The sequence below is a fragment of the Lethenteron reissneri genome, chromosome 58 (assembly GCF_015708825.2).
Source record: "Lethenteron reissneri isolate LAM-NWPU_2019-01 chromosome 58, ASM1570882v1, whole genome shotgun sequence".
Classification (NCBI taxonomy): Eukaryota; Metazoa; Chordata; class Hyperoartia; order Petromyzontiformes; family Petromyzontidae; genus Lethenteron; species Lethenteron reissneri.
The window spans coordinates 3,705,553-3,723,080 of record NC_083836.1 but is presented as its reverse complement, the minus strand read 5'-3'; the positions used below and the strand labels follow the sequence as shown (position 1 = coordinate 3,723,080).

At 53.6% G+C, this 17,528-nt stretch overlaps 1 protein-coding gene across 2 annotated transcripts in view; it reads right to left on the bottom strand.

Moving 5' to 3' along the window:
• Positions 1-17,528, bottom strand: part of LOC133357491 (calpain-5-like) — a 47,599-nt gene that overhangs the window by 9,843 nt on the left and 20,228 nt on the right. For both annotated transcript variants that reach the window (XM_061575452.1, XM_061575453.1), the window contains exons 2-9: positions 17,396-17,527; positions 14,305-14,513; positions 11,262-11,454; positions 9,265-9,452; positions 7,362-7,439; positions 2,542-2,734; positions 1,797-1,919; positions 982-1,178 (exon numbers count right to left, since the gene is read on the bottom strand). In XM_061575452.1, the coding sequence (XP_061431436.1) occupies positions 982-1,178; positions 1,797-1,919; positions 2,542-2,734; positions 7,362-7,439; positions 9,265-9,452; positions 11,262-11,454; positions 14,305-14,513; positions 17,396-17,527 (1,313 nt within the window). The remainder of the gene's footprint in view (positions 1-981; positions 1,179-1,796; positions 1,920-2,541; positions 2,735-7,361; positions 7,440-9,264; positions 9,453-11,261; positions 11,455-14,304; positions 14,514-17,395; position 17,528) is intronic.

The following is a 17,528-nucleotide window of genomic DNA, read 5'->3' as shown; positions in this document are numbered from 1 at the left end:
GTTAGGGGTGAGGGTTAGGTGTGGAGGGTGGGTCTGGTTGGCTGGTGTGGTTAGGGGGAGGGTTAGGTGTGGAACGTGGGTCTGGTTGGCTGGTGTGGCTCGGGGTGAGGGTTAGGTGTGGAACGTGGGTCTGGTTGGCTGGTGTGGCTCGGGGTGAGGGTTAGGTGTGGAACGTGGGTCTGGTTGGCTGGTGAGGTTAGGGGTGAGGGTTAGGTTTGGAGGGTGGGTCTGGTTGGCTGGTGTAGTTAGGGGTGAGTGTTAGGTGCGGAGTGTGGGTCTGGTTGGCTGGTGAGGTTAGGGGTGAGGGTTAGGTGCGGAGTGTGGGTCTGGTTGGCTGGTGTGGAAAGGAGTGAGGGTTAGGTGTGGAGGGTGGGTCTGGTTGGCTGGTGTGGCTCGGGGTGAGGGTTAGGTGTGGAGTGTGGGTCTGGTTGGCTGGTGTGGTTAGAGGTGAGGGTTAGGTGTGGAGTGTGGGTCTGGTTGGCTGGTGTGGAAAGGAGTGAGGGTTAGGTGTGGAGGGTGGGTCTGGTTGGCTGGTGTGGCTCGGGGTGAGGGTTAGGTGTGGAGTGTGGGTCTGGTTGGCTGTTGTGGTTAGGGGTGAGGGTTAGGTGTGGAGCGTGGGTCTGGTTGGCTGGTGTGGTTATCGGTGAGGGTTAGGTGTGGAGCGTGGGTCTGGTTGGCTGGTCTGGTTAGGGGTGAGGGCTAGGTGTGGAGTGTGGGTCTGGTTGGCTGGTGTGGTTAGGGGTTAGACAGGTTTGGAGTGTGGGTCTGGTTGGCTGGTGTGGTTAGGGGTGAGGGTTAGGTGTGGAGTGTGGGTCTGGTTGGCTGGTGTCGCGAGGGGTGAGGGTTAGGTGTGGAGTGTGGGTCTGGTTGGCTGGTGTGGTTAGGGGTTAGGGTTAGGTGTGGAGTGTGGTTTCTGGTTAGCTGCTGCGGTAAGGCGTCAGACGGTGTTAGGCTACGCGAACACGTGGGAGCAGCACGGACCGGAAATTCGATGCCACGTCGGAGTAGAGCCTCAGCAGGAAGCGCCTGGGGATGCCTGGGCGGTACGTGGAGGGGATGATGACGTAGCGGCCACACGCCAGCTCCAGCCGCAGGAAGACATTGAGCGCGTTGATGTACTTGGAGACGGCGACACGTTCGGGGGCTCTGTGCAAGCGGTACCTTCGGTTCTCCTCCACCTGCACGCCAGCAGGGGTCAGCGGCCGGGGGTCAGCGGCAGAGGTCGCAATCGGGTACCCGATACCCGTTTGCGACCCTGGTGCGGCCGGGTACAGGTACGGGTAGCTGCACGTGACTCACCCCAACCAATGAGTGAGAAGGCCGTGATTCACTGGTGAGTAACCGTTTCTCACTCATTTCCCAACGTCTTGTCTCTTCTCACAATTCAAGTTCCTAGAATCAACCCACCCGTGCCTGCAACATGGCTTCATCCCAGAGGTCGCAATCGGGTTCCCGATACCCGTACCTTACCCGATACCCGGCTACCCGTACCCGGCCGGGTATTGGGTAGGGTACGGGTACCCGTTTGCGACCCTGGTGCGGCCGGGTACGGGTAAGGAATCAAAACCCGTTTGCGACCTCTGGTCAGCAGCGGGAGGCAACAGGACAAGATCCAGGAACTGAGTGTCACTATCCAGGAAGTCGGACTAAACACGTGCACCCCGATGTGGCTTCTTCAACAATAGCAACAGCAACCAATGCAAACCTGCCATGAACAACCAATCAGATTTAAGATAATATTTTTGGGTTTTATGTTGACCCGGGGTGGGAGGGGGGGGTGTCGACGCAGTCTGCACCTTGTAGATGAGGAACCCGATGGAAACTTTTCTGGGCCTAGTCAAGGCTTGACTGGGGTCCCGGTCCTGCTGCTGCAAGGAGATGAGTATCTCGTCTTTGTCCTTCTGGACTTGGAACATGTACTGTGAGAGAGAGAGAGAGGACACACGCGTGAGGGAAGCAGGGGGTTACGGCACCTGGGTCTGTCCCGTGACTTCCTGCCAGCTGGCATTTGACACTTCACGTGGCCTGGCACAAGCGCTGTAGTCACGTCACTGCCACCTGGTGGCGAATGCATACCGTGTCAACCCATACGGTTTACTCCATATTCTTGTAGAGGAATTTTTTGTTTTCAGGTCCATGCGGCATACAACCATTTCAATATGGGCAAAAACAATGTTTTGTCTATTTGTTTGTGTTTCTCCCTTGTGATCGGACTTTGTAAGATGAACTTTGAGATTTATAAGAGGCACGGGGTGACCAATAAGGTCTCATCTTCTTGGTTCTTTCGTATAAAAACATAATAAAATAAAATAATTATTTTATTTTATTATGTTTTATTTTTATTATTTTATTACTTCCCTTCTACGTGACTTTACCGAAAGAACCAAGAAGATGAATCCCTGCAGTCACGAAAGCTTTAAATCGAAATTCAATAAGGTCACATTTGGTGAGTAACAAGGTAGGGCACTGATAAGGGGTTGACAGGTATGCCAATGGCAGTTGTTGTTGTTGTGCATGTGTGAGTGTGTGAGTGCCAGCGACCTGCGGGTTCTGCAAGTAGGTGTCGTAGTTGCTGCAGCCCCCGGCGCGGTTGCGCCGTGGATCGGGCGACGGCACCCACTCTCCGAACGAGCGCACCTCCTCCCACGTCTTGCGCACGCTCAGCAGCGCCGTGTTCACCAGGCGACACACCACCGCATCCGTAAAGTTATTACACCAGTCGGTCAGCGACATCCTGCGGGGGGTAGGGGGGGGGGGTGGCACCCATCCGCACCTCCCGTTAGCACGGGTGGCTACGTACGGTGCTAAAGAAATTCAACATACAGTGATCCCTCGTTTATCGCGGTTAATGGGGACCGGAACCCCTCGCGATAGGTGAAAATCCGCGAAGTAGGATTGGCCCCCTAGGAATTTCCGTATATGTGTGTGTGGGTACCAGAATGCTTAAATATGTATATTTATACTTTATATATTACTTAAATCTATTTAATTATAAAACCTTAATATTATACATTCACTCTCTCTCTCTCATACGATACGTATTATTGTGTTCCTACACTCACCAATGACAATAGTATCTTGAGACTTGACTCCAGTAATGACGAGGACGACGATGACAATGACGATGACAATGACGACGATGACAGACCTGTGCAGTTCGATGAATGTGATGATGAATGATGATGATGGTGTTACTGCACAGGTATAATGAGGCCTTTAAATCAGTTCGAAAAATCCGCGATGCACTGAGGCCGCGAAACTTGAACCGCGAAGTGGCGAGGAATTACTGTATGTGTAGTGACGACAGGGACGGTCGAACCAGAGGCAACACCCGTTTATTAACTCTTACGTAGGTACAACGTATAACTGAAGAGGTAGCGGCCTCTTCACCCGTTTATGAACAGTAAACACTCCCCAGGCTAACTCCCACCCGTCCTCTCAAGGAGACGACCTGATCTGGCCCTGGCTAGGCACAGATCCCGACTACCAGCCAGACAAAGTCGGCCCTCAGAAGGACGTCGACCTTGGCAGCTCTGGCTAGTCGCACCGCTGGCTTGCTCTGGCCGGCCCTTAGAAGAACAGCGACCAGAGGAGTTCCAGGGACTAGCGAGCTGGCTTTCGATCTTCACTAGTTCTTCATCTTGACCCGTTCCAACGTCTGCCTCGAGCTCTCTGGCTCTCTCCGCCTTTTATACCAACTTGCCACCGAGGGGCGGGGCTGTGTGGGATCACAGCATCCCCCCACAGCCCCCCCAGGGTGGTAACCGTTTGCGGACGTGGATGTGGACACCCCTGTGTAACCGTCCGTTTTCCTCCCGTAACACCCCTACATACACACTATCGTCATCATCCCGTACCTCCGATTAGCACAGTTTGCTACATATACATTCGACTTACGAACTTACAGAGATATGAACAAACCTATCCGCATGTACAGTTATCTGTTCGAACCGAGAGGCGTAAATTCAGCCACCATGCAATAGATGGCGGTAGTCGTATCTACATCTGCAAAACATAAAGAACCGGTGGCATCTATATCTGTAGAACGTGAAGAACCAGTGGCATCTTCTTGGTTCTTTCGGCAAAGTAACGTAGAAGGGAAGTAATAAAATAATAAAATTTAAAAAAACATAATAAAATCTTTTTTTTAATTATGTTTTATTTTTATTATTTTATTATTTCCCTTCTACGTGACTTTACCGAAAGAACCAAGAAGATGAATCCCTGCAGTCACGAAAGCTTTAAATCGAAATTTAACCAGTGGCATCTACATCTACAGGGAATGATACAACTTTTAAAGCCATTCCCTGTGTTTAGTGTACACGCTGTACAACATGTTTGGAATTGGTAGGAGTAAAGTTGGACTTACGAATACATCGACTTACGAACAGCCCTTTGGAACATAACTCGTTTGTAATTACAGAAGTCCCTGTACATACATTAGCACGGTTGGTTGCGTACGGTGCAAAATAAATTCAACTTACTGACATACATCAGCGGTGATGACGGAGATGAGGATTCTGATATATATTCGGTACGTATGTATGCTGAACTTATTTTTGCGCCGTACGCAGTGAACAGTGCTCTTTAGAGGTGCGGGGGAAAGAACAACCCTAAACACAAGTAGCAAGCAAGCGAGACAATGTGGAAACGCGAGATTCCAAGGATCGTGAAAGTGAGTCTCCTTTGACAGACAAGGGAGAGAGCCATTATGTTGAGGAGCCTTTCAAGACCATCACCTTACCCTACATTGCTGGGGTCACAAAAAAGATCTCCAAAATCCTGATTAAACACAAGATCCAGGTCCGATTCAACACAGTACATAAAATCCGTGATCTGGTACCGTCTGTAAAAGATGTGGTTCCAGACATACAGTACCCTGGCGTCTACAAACTAAGTTGCCTCTGTGGTAGCAGTTACATTGGGGAAACCAAACGACATGTCTCGGACCGCATCCGTGAACATAAAGCTGACCTGAAACACGGTAGGACTAACACCTCAGCCGTGGCAGATCACTGTTACAACTCAGTGGGCTCACATGATATTGACTTCTCCAAGACAGAGGTTCTCTGCAAGCCATCTGGCTATCATGAGAGATTCGTTCATGAGGCGATCCACATATACAAACACAGAGACAACTTTAACCGAGAAGATGGATTCTGGCTCAGCAATCATTGGAAGGACGTAATAAACCATTTCGATACACATTAGGGTGTGTAGAATAATACATAGTGTGATATTAAATGTATAAGATATAGGTTGGTTTACAGCAATACAGTATATAATTTAATGTTGGGTTTATCTATGGCAGTATATAGTACGGTATATGCTCGTGTGATGTAAGAGAATAAGGTTTAGATGGAAGCATATTATAGAATTTTTACGAGGTAAAATTGTAATGTATTACTTGCTGTTAGTAACTCAGCTTATTATAGAGTATAGTAAGTATACTGATGGTGCGATGCAGTTTATACTTTAGTTTTTTATGTAGTTTATACTTTAGTTTTCTACGTGGTTGTTGAGTAACTGCAGCTACATATCATTAACATTCCTTTCCTTTGTTACTGCTAATCCCTGCACCCCCCTTGGTTGCTGCTGATCCTGCATAATGCATGGGCATAATATGACTTTGACACCCCCCCGCCCAACGCCTACGCATTTTCCATGAATATGCTAAATCCCTCTTCACATGCACATTCTTTTTGTTAAGGCGCTCTTCAACCCCCAATGCAGCTTATATATAAGCTCCTAGTTTGGTAGTGTCTCATTCTTCACCTGAAGACGGCTGCTTGCGTTGTAGCCGAAACGTCGTGAGAATTGTTTTATTATGTTTTATTTTTATTATTTTATTACTTCCCTTCTACGTGACTTTACCGAAAGAAACAAGAAGACAAGAATAGGTGTTACCATTTCTGGAAATAAAACAGTTGTGTTAAGATCGTATTTGTTCTTTCGGTAAAGGCACGTAGAAGGGAAATAATAAAATAATAAAACTTAATGAAATAAAAATTCTCACGTTTCGGCCACAACACAAGCAGCCATCCTAAAGCAGCCGTTCACATTGTCTCGTGTGAGGACAGCTGCTGGTATTGTGGCCGAAACGTCGTAAGAATTTTTATTTTATTAACTTTTATTTTTATTTTTTTATTATTTCCCTTCTACGCGACTTTTTCCGAAAGAACCAAGAAGATAAATCCCTGCAGTCACGAAAGCTTTAAATTGAAATGTGTTAAGATATTAAAAGACGAAACAGAAACCTTTTGTAAGGAACCATGTCTGCGTTAACCACATATACATGTGGCGAACATGCCAACAAAAAACGTGCTCTGGTAGTATACGATGCACTGTCTTTGCAACTGATTGGCCCACACAAGAGACAGCTTTCTTTAGAGCCAAGTCTTTAGAGCCTGTGCTTGGTGACGTTGCCGTGGTTGGTGACGTTGGTGCAGTGCCACCAGGGGCCCCCTGCCGGGTCCGTGGAACCCAGAGGTCGCAAACGGGTTTTGATTCCTTACCCGTACCCGTACCCGGCCGCACCAGGGTCGCAAACGGGTACCCGTACCCGTACCCGGCCGGGTACGGGTAGGGTACGGGTATCGGGTAACACAAGCTTCCGTCTTCAGGTGGAACCGTCACAGCCACGACAGCTGTATCAAGTAAATGAGAGATTGCAGGAGCTACCACTCCGTTTATATAATGGTTGGAGAGGGGGGGGGGACTGGGCAAGTACAGCACACTTTTTATTCATATGGCAAGGTGAGGCTTAAGAGGGTGAGCCTTTGTTATGGAGAGGTACGGTTTGTGACTCAACCTGTGAAAACAACTGAACATGGTAAACCTGTAATAGTTGTCTGTCAAATAAGATTGGCCAAATAAGTGTAGTTATGTGTTGCCTTCGAAACGTCGTGATTTTTATTTTATTTTACTTTTATTAATTTTAATGTTTTACCTACGTGACTTTACCGAAAAAACCTAAGAGTATGAATCCTTGCAGTCACGAAAGCTTCAAATCTAGAATTAGGGTATCGGGTACCTGATTGCAACCTCTGGGATGAAGCCATGTTGCAGGCGCGGGTGGGTTGATTCTAGGAACTTGAATTGTGAGAAGAGACAAGACGTTGGGAAATGAGTGACAAACAGTTACTCACCAGTGACTCACGGTCTACCCGTACCCGTACCCGGCCGCACCAGGGTCGCAAACGGGTACCCGTACCCGGCCGGGTACTGGTAGCCGGGTATCGGGTAGGGTACGGATATCGGGTACCCGGTTGCGACCTCTGGTGGGACCCCAGTGCGATTGCGACCCTCCCCACACACTCGGCAGCTCCGCCACCGCGAGCACGCAGCCGGCCGTCACTCACCAGAACTCCCCGTCGTTCCGCACCGTAATTCCCATCCGTTGGCGCTCGCTCCCACTGACCATTTTCCACTCCTCGGACCTGCGGGACGGCAAGAGTTTACGTTTTACTCTAATCATAATCATTGTCTTCTGCTCACTGTGAACATTTCAGATTTCGGTGTGTGCATGTTGATCTTCTTTCACACCGATTTAAAGCTTCCGTGACTGCAGGAATTCATCTTCTTGGTTCTTTCGGTAAAGTCACGTAGAAGGGAAATAAAACGGCTGCTTGCGTTGTGGCCGAAACGTCGTGAGAATTATTTAATTATGTTTTATTTTTATTATTATATTATTTCCATCCTACGTGACTTTACCGAAAGAACCAAGAATATTCTTTCACACCATATGTAGCTTAACCGTGCTTCATCGGAGGTGCTGACGTTCGTGCAAATCGCAATTGCTTGGGGGACCCACAGACAAGCTGAGAGGCAGCGGTCAGGCGGTGAGCCGGCACTACCAATCATTGCCCAAGCTCTGCGATCCTATACTTATTAACGTGTTATCGGCCAGGGTTTATCCATTGATCCCACGCCAACCGCGGGGGGGGGGGGGTTACGTTCCTGAAAACCGCCGCGGTTTGGCAAAAAACTGCCGATGGTGTGCCGAAGGAAAACCGTGGATATGTATATACCGCGGGCGTGCGAACAAAAACGTGTTTGGCGAGGAGATCGCCATACGCGACACGAAGAATCCACGCTCTTGGCCGTGCGTATGTGTGACGTTCAAATAGCCACCTAGATTCAATCCACAGACTCAATGCTGTCAGTAGAACAAATCTGTGGGCCACCACCCGCTCTTGCATTGCAAACTAACGACAAGCAGATTGCAGCCCTCTGCCCGTAACACCTGGTATGCAGCCCTCTGCCCATAACACCTGGTATACAGCCCTCTGGCCGTAATACCTGATATGCACCTGGTATGCACTGGTGGTCGCTCATCCGTGCCAAATACTCTCAACGCGTGACGTTGATTCTAGACGTGGAGGGAAAAAACGGGAGGACGCGGGGAAAAATCCACGCGACCACGGGGGAAACAGACAGACAAGAGACACCGAACCCAGGTACCTCCTGTATACCAGGCGAGATAGTTAACATCTCCTAGCCACCGTGATGATGATGATGAGCGAGAGAGACGCAGACTCCAAATATACACAGCAGGTGTCGTCAGGGTCGGGATCAAACCCACGACCTCCTGTATACCAGGCGAGGTAGTTAACATCTCCTAGACGCCGCGGCGCAATTTGTAACACAGGGCCCCCATGGAACTGTCCCGACGACTCGGAGCGTCCTTTATTTCCCACCTCATCTTCATCCTCCCTCCATCCCTCCATCCCCCCCCCCCACCGCACTCCGTGCGAGCCGCGTCCTCTCTGCGCAGAGATATCGGTGGCGATCACACGGCCTTCCTTGACACCAAGCCAGAGGTCGCAACCGGGAACCTGATACCCGGCTACCCATACCCGGCCGGGTACGGGTACGGGTACCCGTTTGCGACCCTGGTGCGGCCGGGTACGGGTAGACCGTGTGTCACTGGTGAGTCACCGTTTGTCACTCATTTCCCAACGTCTTGTCTCTTCTCACAATTCAAGTTCCTAGAATCAACCCACCCGCGCCTGCAACATGGCTTCATCCCAGAGGTCGCAATCAGGTACCCGATACCCGGCCGGGTACGGGTAGGGTACAGGTACGGCCGGGTACGGGTACCCGTTTGCGACCCTGGTGCGGCCGGGTACGGGTAAGGAATCAAAACCCGTTTGCGACCTCTGCACCAAGCTCACTCCAATCGCCTGTCATCATCGTGCCAGCTGCCATTAATCATCCCGCACGTGGCCGCACGCGCCCGCCCCCATCGACGACGACGCTCACGTGTCGCTCCACGACCCGTTCCACTCGCGGTGGCCCCACGGGTTGCGCATGCGCAGCAGGTACTGCTTGTGGCTGCCGTCGCCGCCGTCCCGCGGCGCCAGCTGCACCTTGCGCACTGACGTCACGGAGTAGGAGTGGCCCTGCACCAGGCCGCTCGCCAGCCGCCGATTCAGCTCCTCCGCGGTGGCCTGCCGGGGGGGGCAGGGGGGGGGGCATGGTGGGAGGGGGCATGGTGAGGGTGGGCATGGTGGGAGGGGGGGCATGGTGGTGGGCATGGTGGGGGGGGTGGGCATGGTGGGAGGGGGCATGGGGGGGGCATGGTGGGGGTGGGCATGGTGGGGGGCATGGTGAGGGGGGCATGGTGGGGGGGCATGGTGGGGGTGGGCATGGTGGGGGGGGGCATGGTGGGGGGGCATGGTGGGGTGGGGCATGGTGGGGGGGGGCATGGTGGAGGGGGGGCATGGTGGGTGGGGGGTATGGTGGGGGGGGCATGGTGGAGGGGGGGCATGGTGGGTGGGGGGTATGGTGGGGGGGGCATGGTGGGGGGGGGCATGGTGGGGGGGCATAGTGGGGGGGCATGGTGGGGGGGGCATGGTGGGGGGGGGGCATGGTGGGGAAGGCATGGTGGGGCATGGTGGGGGTGGGCATGGTGGGGGGCATGGTGAGGGGGGCATGGTGGGGGGGCATGGTGGGGGTGGGCATGGTGGGGGGGGGCATGGTGGGGTGGGGCATGGTGGGGGGGGGGCATGGTGGAGGGGGGGCATGGTGGGTGGGGGGTATGGTGGGGGGGGCATGGTAGGGGGGGGCATGGTGGAGGGGGGGCATGGTGGGTGGGGGGTATGGTGGGGGGGGCATGGTGGGGGGGGGCATGGTGGGGGGGCCATGGTGGGGGGGCATGGTGGGGGGGCATGGTGGGGGGGGGGCATGGTGGGGGAGGCATGGTGGGGGGGGCATGGTGGGGGAGGGGGCATGGTGGGGGGGGTGGGCATGTTGGGGGGGGGGCATGGTGGGAGGGGGCATGGTGGGGGGGCATGGTGGGGGTGGCTATGGTGGGAGGGGGCATGGTGGGGGGCATGGTGGTGGGCATGGTGGGGGGGTGGGCATGGTGGGAGGGGGCATGGTGGGGGGGCATGGTGGTGGGCATGGTGGGGGGGGTGGGCATGGTGGGGGGGCATGGTGGGTGGGGGCATGGTGGGGGTGGGGGGGAACGGCGGCGGGTGGGGTCGTAGCGAGCAAGTGAACTCGCGTGGGTACGTGTGTGTGTCTGTACGTGTGTATGTGTACGTGAGTGTACGTGTGTGCGTATGTGTGTGTATCTGTGCGTGTCTCATCAGCCAGTCATCTCGGTCATCTCGGTCAGTCGACCCGTGGCACCTGCTGGGTCTGCCCCGTGACCTCCTGCCAGCGGGCGTTCGACACCTCACGTGGCCTCAAGGTGCACTTGGCCTGGCACAAGCGTCGTGGTGACGTCACCGCCACTTAGTGGCGAATTGCGGTTGTTGTTGTGTGTGTACGTACGTGTATGTATCTGTACATGTGTGTCTGTACGTGTGTGGGTGTACGTGAGTGTGTAGTTGTGTATCTGTGCGAGTGTATTTTTACGTGTGCGTGCGTATGTGTGTGTATCTGTACGTGTGTACGTGTGTGCATGTGTGTCGAACTTCTTTCGCACCGCTCGTAGCCAACTGTTGCTAATTGGAGATTTCCCGCTATGGACAGACAGATGGACGACAGACGAACAGACAGACGGACGGACGTTCATTCGTACGTATGGACGGACAGACGGACAAGACGGACGGACGAACAGACAGACAGACAGACAAGAAGTTCGTACGGACAGACAGACGGAGCCGCCGTCATAACGCTTCCCATCTACGGCTGAAATTCCTGACTAATTTCCCGGTGGAGTTGATGGGTGAGCTGGGGGTCGGGGAGAGGAGGGGGGAGGGAGGGAGGGTGTCAGTGGGCAGAGTGGGGCAGCAGCAGCAGCAGCGTACGCGGATGGAGCAGCTGATGAGGCCCCCGCGCGAGTGCGCCTTGAGCAGGCGGCCGAAGAGGTGGAACTTGCGGATGGCGTCGCGGGCGAGAGCGCTGTCGGTGAGGTCGAGGGGCTCCGACACCCCGCCCGAGAGGTCCACCAGCGCCGCCGCAGTGCTGCCCCCGTCCATCGCCTCGTACGAGCCGCACAGCCTGGAGACGGTGGGGGGGAGGGGAAAGAAGGTGGAGGGGGGGAAGAGAAGGTGGAGGAGGAGGGGGGACGAGGGGGGGAGGAGGGGGGGCAGAGAAGGGGGTGGAGGAGGGGGGGAAGGAGGAGGTGGAGGGGGAGAGAAGGAGGAGGAGGAGGGGGGGCAGAGAAGGGGGAGGAAGAGGGGGGGGGGGAGACGGTGAGGGTGGGTGGAGAGGGGGGGAAGTAGGAGGTGGAGGGGGAGAGGAGGTGGAGGGGGAGAGAAGGTGGAGGAGGAGGGGGGGAAGGGGGAGGAGGGGGGGGGTGGAGGAGGATAGTGAGAAGGTGGAGGGGGGCAGAGAAGTTGGAGGAGGAGGGGGGTGGAGAGAAGGAGGAGGGGGGGGAAGTAGGAGGAGGGAGAGAAGGGGGAGGAGGAGGGTGGAGGAGGAGAAGGACAAGAGGAGGTAGAGGGGAAGAGAAGGTGGAGGAGGGAGGGGGAGTGGGAGGAGGAGGGGGGGGAGGACGGTGAGGAGGTGGAGGGGGGGCAAAGAAGGGGGAGAAGGAGGAGAGGATGGAGGAGAAGGGCGAGGAGGATGGGGGGGACAGGAGGAGGATGAGGGGGGGTATGGGGTACAAGAGGATGATGATGATGAGACAGCTCTCAACACAAACCCAGGGGGTTGACACCTCGCGGCTCTTCAGGGACTACTGCTTCGTGACGTCATTCATTCACGACCCCCACGACGTCCACGTATTCACCACAATGCATTGCGGCTCGTGACCTATGGAGTTTGTTTCGTGCCGAAATTAGAAAGTCAAATGTCTCTCGTTGTTACTTTGGATGCCGACCCACGTGCTAATCCAACACGACCCAGATGTCGTCCTTTTCACATTCCAAGCCACCGGCACGCAGTGCTGGATATACAAACAACGACGGTGCCCTATTCATCTTCCAGGCTGTCACGTTAGATACGCCAAAAATGTAAAATAATAATAGTTATGAAATGCGCGGTGGGCGCACGCTCATTGAGTTATAGAGGGGCGATGCCAGCAGCTGAGAGCAGTGGCACTTGGTCTACCATCAGCAGCAGCAGCAGCATCATCAGCAGTATCGTAATCACTCGCAGAAGCATCATCAGCAACATCATCATCATTCGCAGCATCATCATTAGCAGCATCATAGAAGGCCCCTGCGTGCAAATCGCGCCGTGGTGGCTAGGAGATGTTAACTATCTCGCCTGGTATACAGGAGGTCGTGGGTTCGATCCCGACCCTCACGACGCCTGCTGCTGTATATTTGGAGTTTGCGTGTCTCTTTCATCATCATCATCATCACGGTGGCTAGGAGATGTTAACTACCTCGCCTGGAACACAGGAGGTCCTGGGTTCAATCCCGACCCTGACACCTGCTGCTGTATATTTGGAGTTTGCGTGTCTCTCTCTCATCATCATCATTGCAGTTGCTAGGAGATGTTAACTACCTTGCCTGGTATACAGGAGGTTGTGGGTTCGATCCTGACCCTGATGCCTGCTGTATATTTGGAGTTTGCATGTCTCTCTCTCTCATCATCATCACGGTGGCTAGGAGATGTTACCTCGTATGGTATACAGGAGGTCGTGGGTTCGATCCCGACCCTGACGACGCCTGCTGCTGTATATTTGGAGTTTGTGTATCTCTCTCTCTCCGCGTGGTCGCGTGGATTTTTCGCCAGGTCCACCGGTTTTTACTTCCACATTTAGAGTCAACATCACGTGTTTAGAGTATTTGGCTGCTATAATTTTCCAATTCAGTGGGCCTTATTACTGAGTAACATAAATAAAAAATTGTTTAAATCGGTCATGGAGAGTTCGTATTAAGGGAGGCGATATGATCGACAAAGACGTCTCTGAGAAAGGATGCGGCTCGCACAGAGAGGTAGGGAGAATTGAGATGAGATGCCAAATCAAATTAAACTATTTTATTTATTTTACTAGGTAAGGCCCAGTGAGTTATGTACTGTAGCTCTTTTTCAGAAACGACCTGGATATCACAAATGACGGCTCGGCAAAGTGGATTATCGTCGCGTGGACATTTATAGCAGCCAAATACTCTAAATGCGTGACGTTGATTCTAGATGTGGAGGGAGAAACAACTGGAGGACCGGGAGAGAGAGAGAGAGACACGCAAACTCCAATTATACAGCAGGTGTCAGGGGACGGGATCGAACCCACGACCTCCTATATACCAGACGAGGTAGTTAACATCTCCTAGCCACCGTGATGACGACGATGAGAGAGAGACGCAGACTCCAAATAAACAACAACAGGCATCGTCAGGGTCGGGATCGTATCCACGACCACCTGTCTACCAGGCGAGGCAGTTAACATCTAGCCACAGTGATGACGATGAGAGAGAGACGCAGACTCCAAATAAACAACAACAAGCATCGTCAGGGTCGCGATCGAACCCACGACCTCCTGCGTACCAGGCGAGGCAGTTAACATCTAGCCACCGTGATGATGATGAGAGAGAGAGACGCAGACTCCAAATAAGCAACAACAGGCATCGTCAGGGTCAGGATCGAACCCACGACCACCTGTCTACCAGGCGAGGCAGTCAACATCTAGCCACCGTGATGACGATGAGAGAGAGAGAGAGACAGACTCCAAATAAACAACAAGCATCGTCAGGGTCGGGATCGAACCCACGACCACCTGTCTACCAGGCGAGGCAGTCAACATCTAGCCACCGTGATGACGATGAGAGAGAGAGAGAGACAGACTCCAAATAAACAACAAGCATCGTCAGGGTCGGGATCGAACCCACGACCACCTATCTACCAGGCGAGGCAGTCAACATCTCCCGGCCACCGCGTCTGGCCACCGACGCAACGCACTTGGCGTAGGCCTTCTCCAGAAGGGCGCTCCAGAACTCGGAAGGCTCGCTCGAGCTGCAGTAGAGCAGCTTCCCGTCGGAGGTGGGCAGCCGGTCGTCAACCACCACGTCCAGCCACTGGCCGAAGCGCCAGAAGCAGAAGTGGAAGATCCCCGGGTGCGGATTGGGCCCCCCGCTGCCCCAGCACTGGCTGAAGGGGTCTGGGATCACCTGGAGGGGGGTGGGAGGAGGGGGGTGGAGGGGAGGGGGAGATTTCAGCCAGGTGTGTCGAGGTCTGTCGACAGATTCCGGAATAAGTATAACCCGTAAAAACAAAGTTTTTCACTATAAATCCTTTATATGCGTGGCGGCTAGAGTCCTCTCTTCCTCTGGCTTGAGATGGCTGCCACCTATGGGTCAGATGATTGCATTGCATCATTTAGCAATTGGTAATTAAATATAATATTTTTGTCCTAAAAAGTGTAAAATTTGGGAAAAAATAATTTCACGAACATTAATTGTCTCGCACAACGAGTCTGTGTGCAAAATGTCAGCTCGATTGGATCACGGGAAGTGGGTTAAAAAACGACCGAAAGATGTGCACTGTCCTAAGCAAGTAAGCGAACTTAATATAAAGGATTTAAAAATTGTTTCGGCCACAGGGACAACCGCTTACATCGCTTCAGTGGTGGGCACTATTACCTGTAAAATAAAATATACAGTAAAACCTTGGATTGCGAGCATAATTCGTTCTGGAAACGTGCTTGTAATCCAAAGCACTCGTATATCAGCTGTGATCACGTGACGCTCGACAGACAAAGCGTACACACGTACTACTCGCATTGCAAGACCTCGCTCGTTTATCAAATTAATATTTATTTAAAATGTTTGCTCGTCTTGCAAAACACTCGCAGACCAGGTTACTCGCAATCCAAGGTTTTACTGTAGTTGAATAGTATATGCCAGTGGATGTTAACCTTTACTGCAGGCCTTGCACCCCTTTGGTTCTCAATCGTCATGTTTTTTTTAAATCCTTTATATTAAGTTCACTTGCTTGCTTGCTTGCACGCTTACGACCGTGCAAATCTTTCGGTCGTTTTTTAACCCACTTCCCGTGATCCAATCGAGCTGACATTTTCCACACAGACTCGTTGTGCGTGACAATTAATGTTCGTGAAAAAAAAATTCTAAAATTTAACACGTTTTAGGACAAAAATATTATATTTAATTACCAATTGCTTAATGGTGCCATGCAATCATCTGACCCATAGGTGGCAGCCATCTCAAGCCAGAGGAAAAACTTTGTTTTTACGGGTTATACTTATTTATTCTCGATTTGAAGCTTTCGTGACTGCACCTTGATACAGCAAATTTAGCTGTGACAGTCCCACCTGAAGACGGAGACTTGTGTTGCCTCCGAAACGTCGTGATTTAATTGAGTTATTTTCATTTATTATTATTATTTTATTTTTATTATTTCTTACCTACGTGACTTTACCGAAAAAACCTAAGAGTATTGCTTAATTTGTCTTTTTGATGATTTGCCTTCTAAAAATAGTCTGGCCGTGTCCCGCACCCCCAGAAATGGCATCTGGCAGCCCTCCTGCACCTAGCCTGGCACAGCAGTCAGTCAACCCACGGCACCCAGGTTCTGTCCCGCGACCTGCACCTAGCCTGGCACAGCAGTCAGTCAACCCACGGTACCCCGGGTCTGTCTCGCGACCTGCACCTAGCCTGGCACAGCAGTCAGTCAACCCACAGCACCCCGGTTCTGTCCCGCGACCTGCACCTAGCCTGGCACAGCAGTCAGTCAACCCACGGCACCCCGGTTCTGTCCCGCGACCTGCACCTAGCCTGGCACAGCAGTCAGTCAACCCACGGCACCCCGGGTCTGTCCCGCGACCTGCACCTAGCCTGGCACAGCAGTCAGTCAACCCACGGCACCCGGGTCTGTCCCACGACCTGCACCTAGCCTGGCACAGCAGTCAGTCAACCCACGGCACCCCGGTTCTGTCCCGCGACCTGCACCTAGCCTGGCACAGCAGTCAGTCAACCCACGGCACCCAGGTTCTGTCCCGCGACCTGCACCTAGCCTGGCACAGCAGTCAGTCAACCCACGGCACCCCGGGTCTGTCCCACGACCTGCACCTAGCCTGGCACAGCAGTCAGTCAACCCACGGCACCCCGGTTCTGTCCCGCGACCTGCACCTAGCCTGGCACAGCAGTCAGTCAACCCACGGCACCCCGGGTCTGTCCCACGACCTGCACCTAGCCTGGCACAGCAGTCAGTCAACCCACGGCACCCCGGGTCTGTCCCTCGTCCTGCACCTAGCCTGGCACAGCAGTCAGTCAACGCACAGCACCCCGGTTCTGTCCCGCGACCTGCACCTAGCCTGGCACAGCAGTCAGTCAACCCACGGCACCCCGGGTCTGTCCCGCGACCTGCACCTAGCCTGGCACAGCAGTCAGTCAACCCACGGCACCCCGGTTCTGTCCCGCGACCTGCACCTAGCCTGGCACAGCAGTCAGTCAACGCACAGCACCCCGGTTCTGTCCCGCGACCTGCACCTAGCCTGGCACAGCAGTCAGTCAACCCACGGCACCCCGGTTCTGTCCCTCGTCCTGCACCTAGCCCGGCACAGCAGTCAGTCAACGCACAGCACCCCGGTTCTGTCCCGCGACCTGCACCTAGCCTGGCACAGCAGTCAGTCAACCCACGGCACCCCGGGTCTGTCCCGCGACCTGCACCTAGCCTGGCACAGCAGTCAGTCAACCCACGGCACCCCGGTTCTGTCCCGCGACCTGCACCTAGCCTGGCACAGCAGTCAGTCAACGCACAGCACCCCGGTTCTGTCCCGCGACCTGCACCTAGCCTGGCACAGCAGTCAGTCAACCCACGGCACCCCGGTTCTGTCCCGCGACCTGCACCTAGCCTCGCGCAGCAGTCAGTCAACCCACGGCACCCCGGTTCTGTCCCGCGACCTGCACCTAGCCTCGCGCAGCAGTCATTCAACCCACGGCACCCCGGGTCAGTCCCTCGACCTCCTCCTGTGTCAAGATGCACCCCCGGGTTAAGAAGAAGAACAACCACCACGACTGCGTTAGACCCTCACCTTGCTCCAGACGGACGGCCTAGTGGCCAGGCAGGAGCAGGCGGCCACGAACCAGCAGTTTCCCAGCGTGCCTTGGTTCAGGTCGTGAGCGCTGATGCCTCCGATCACCATGCGGGGAAAAGTGCACAGCTCC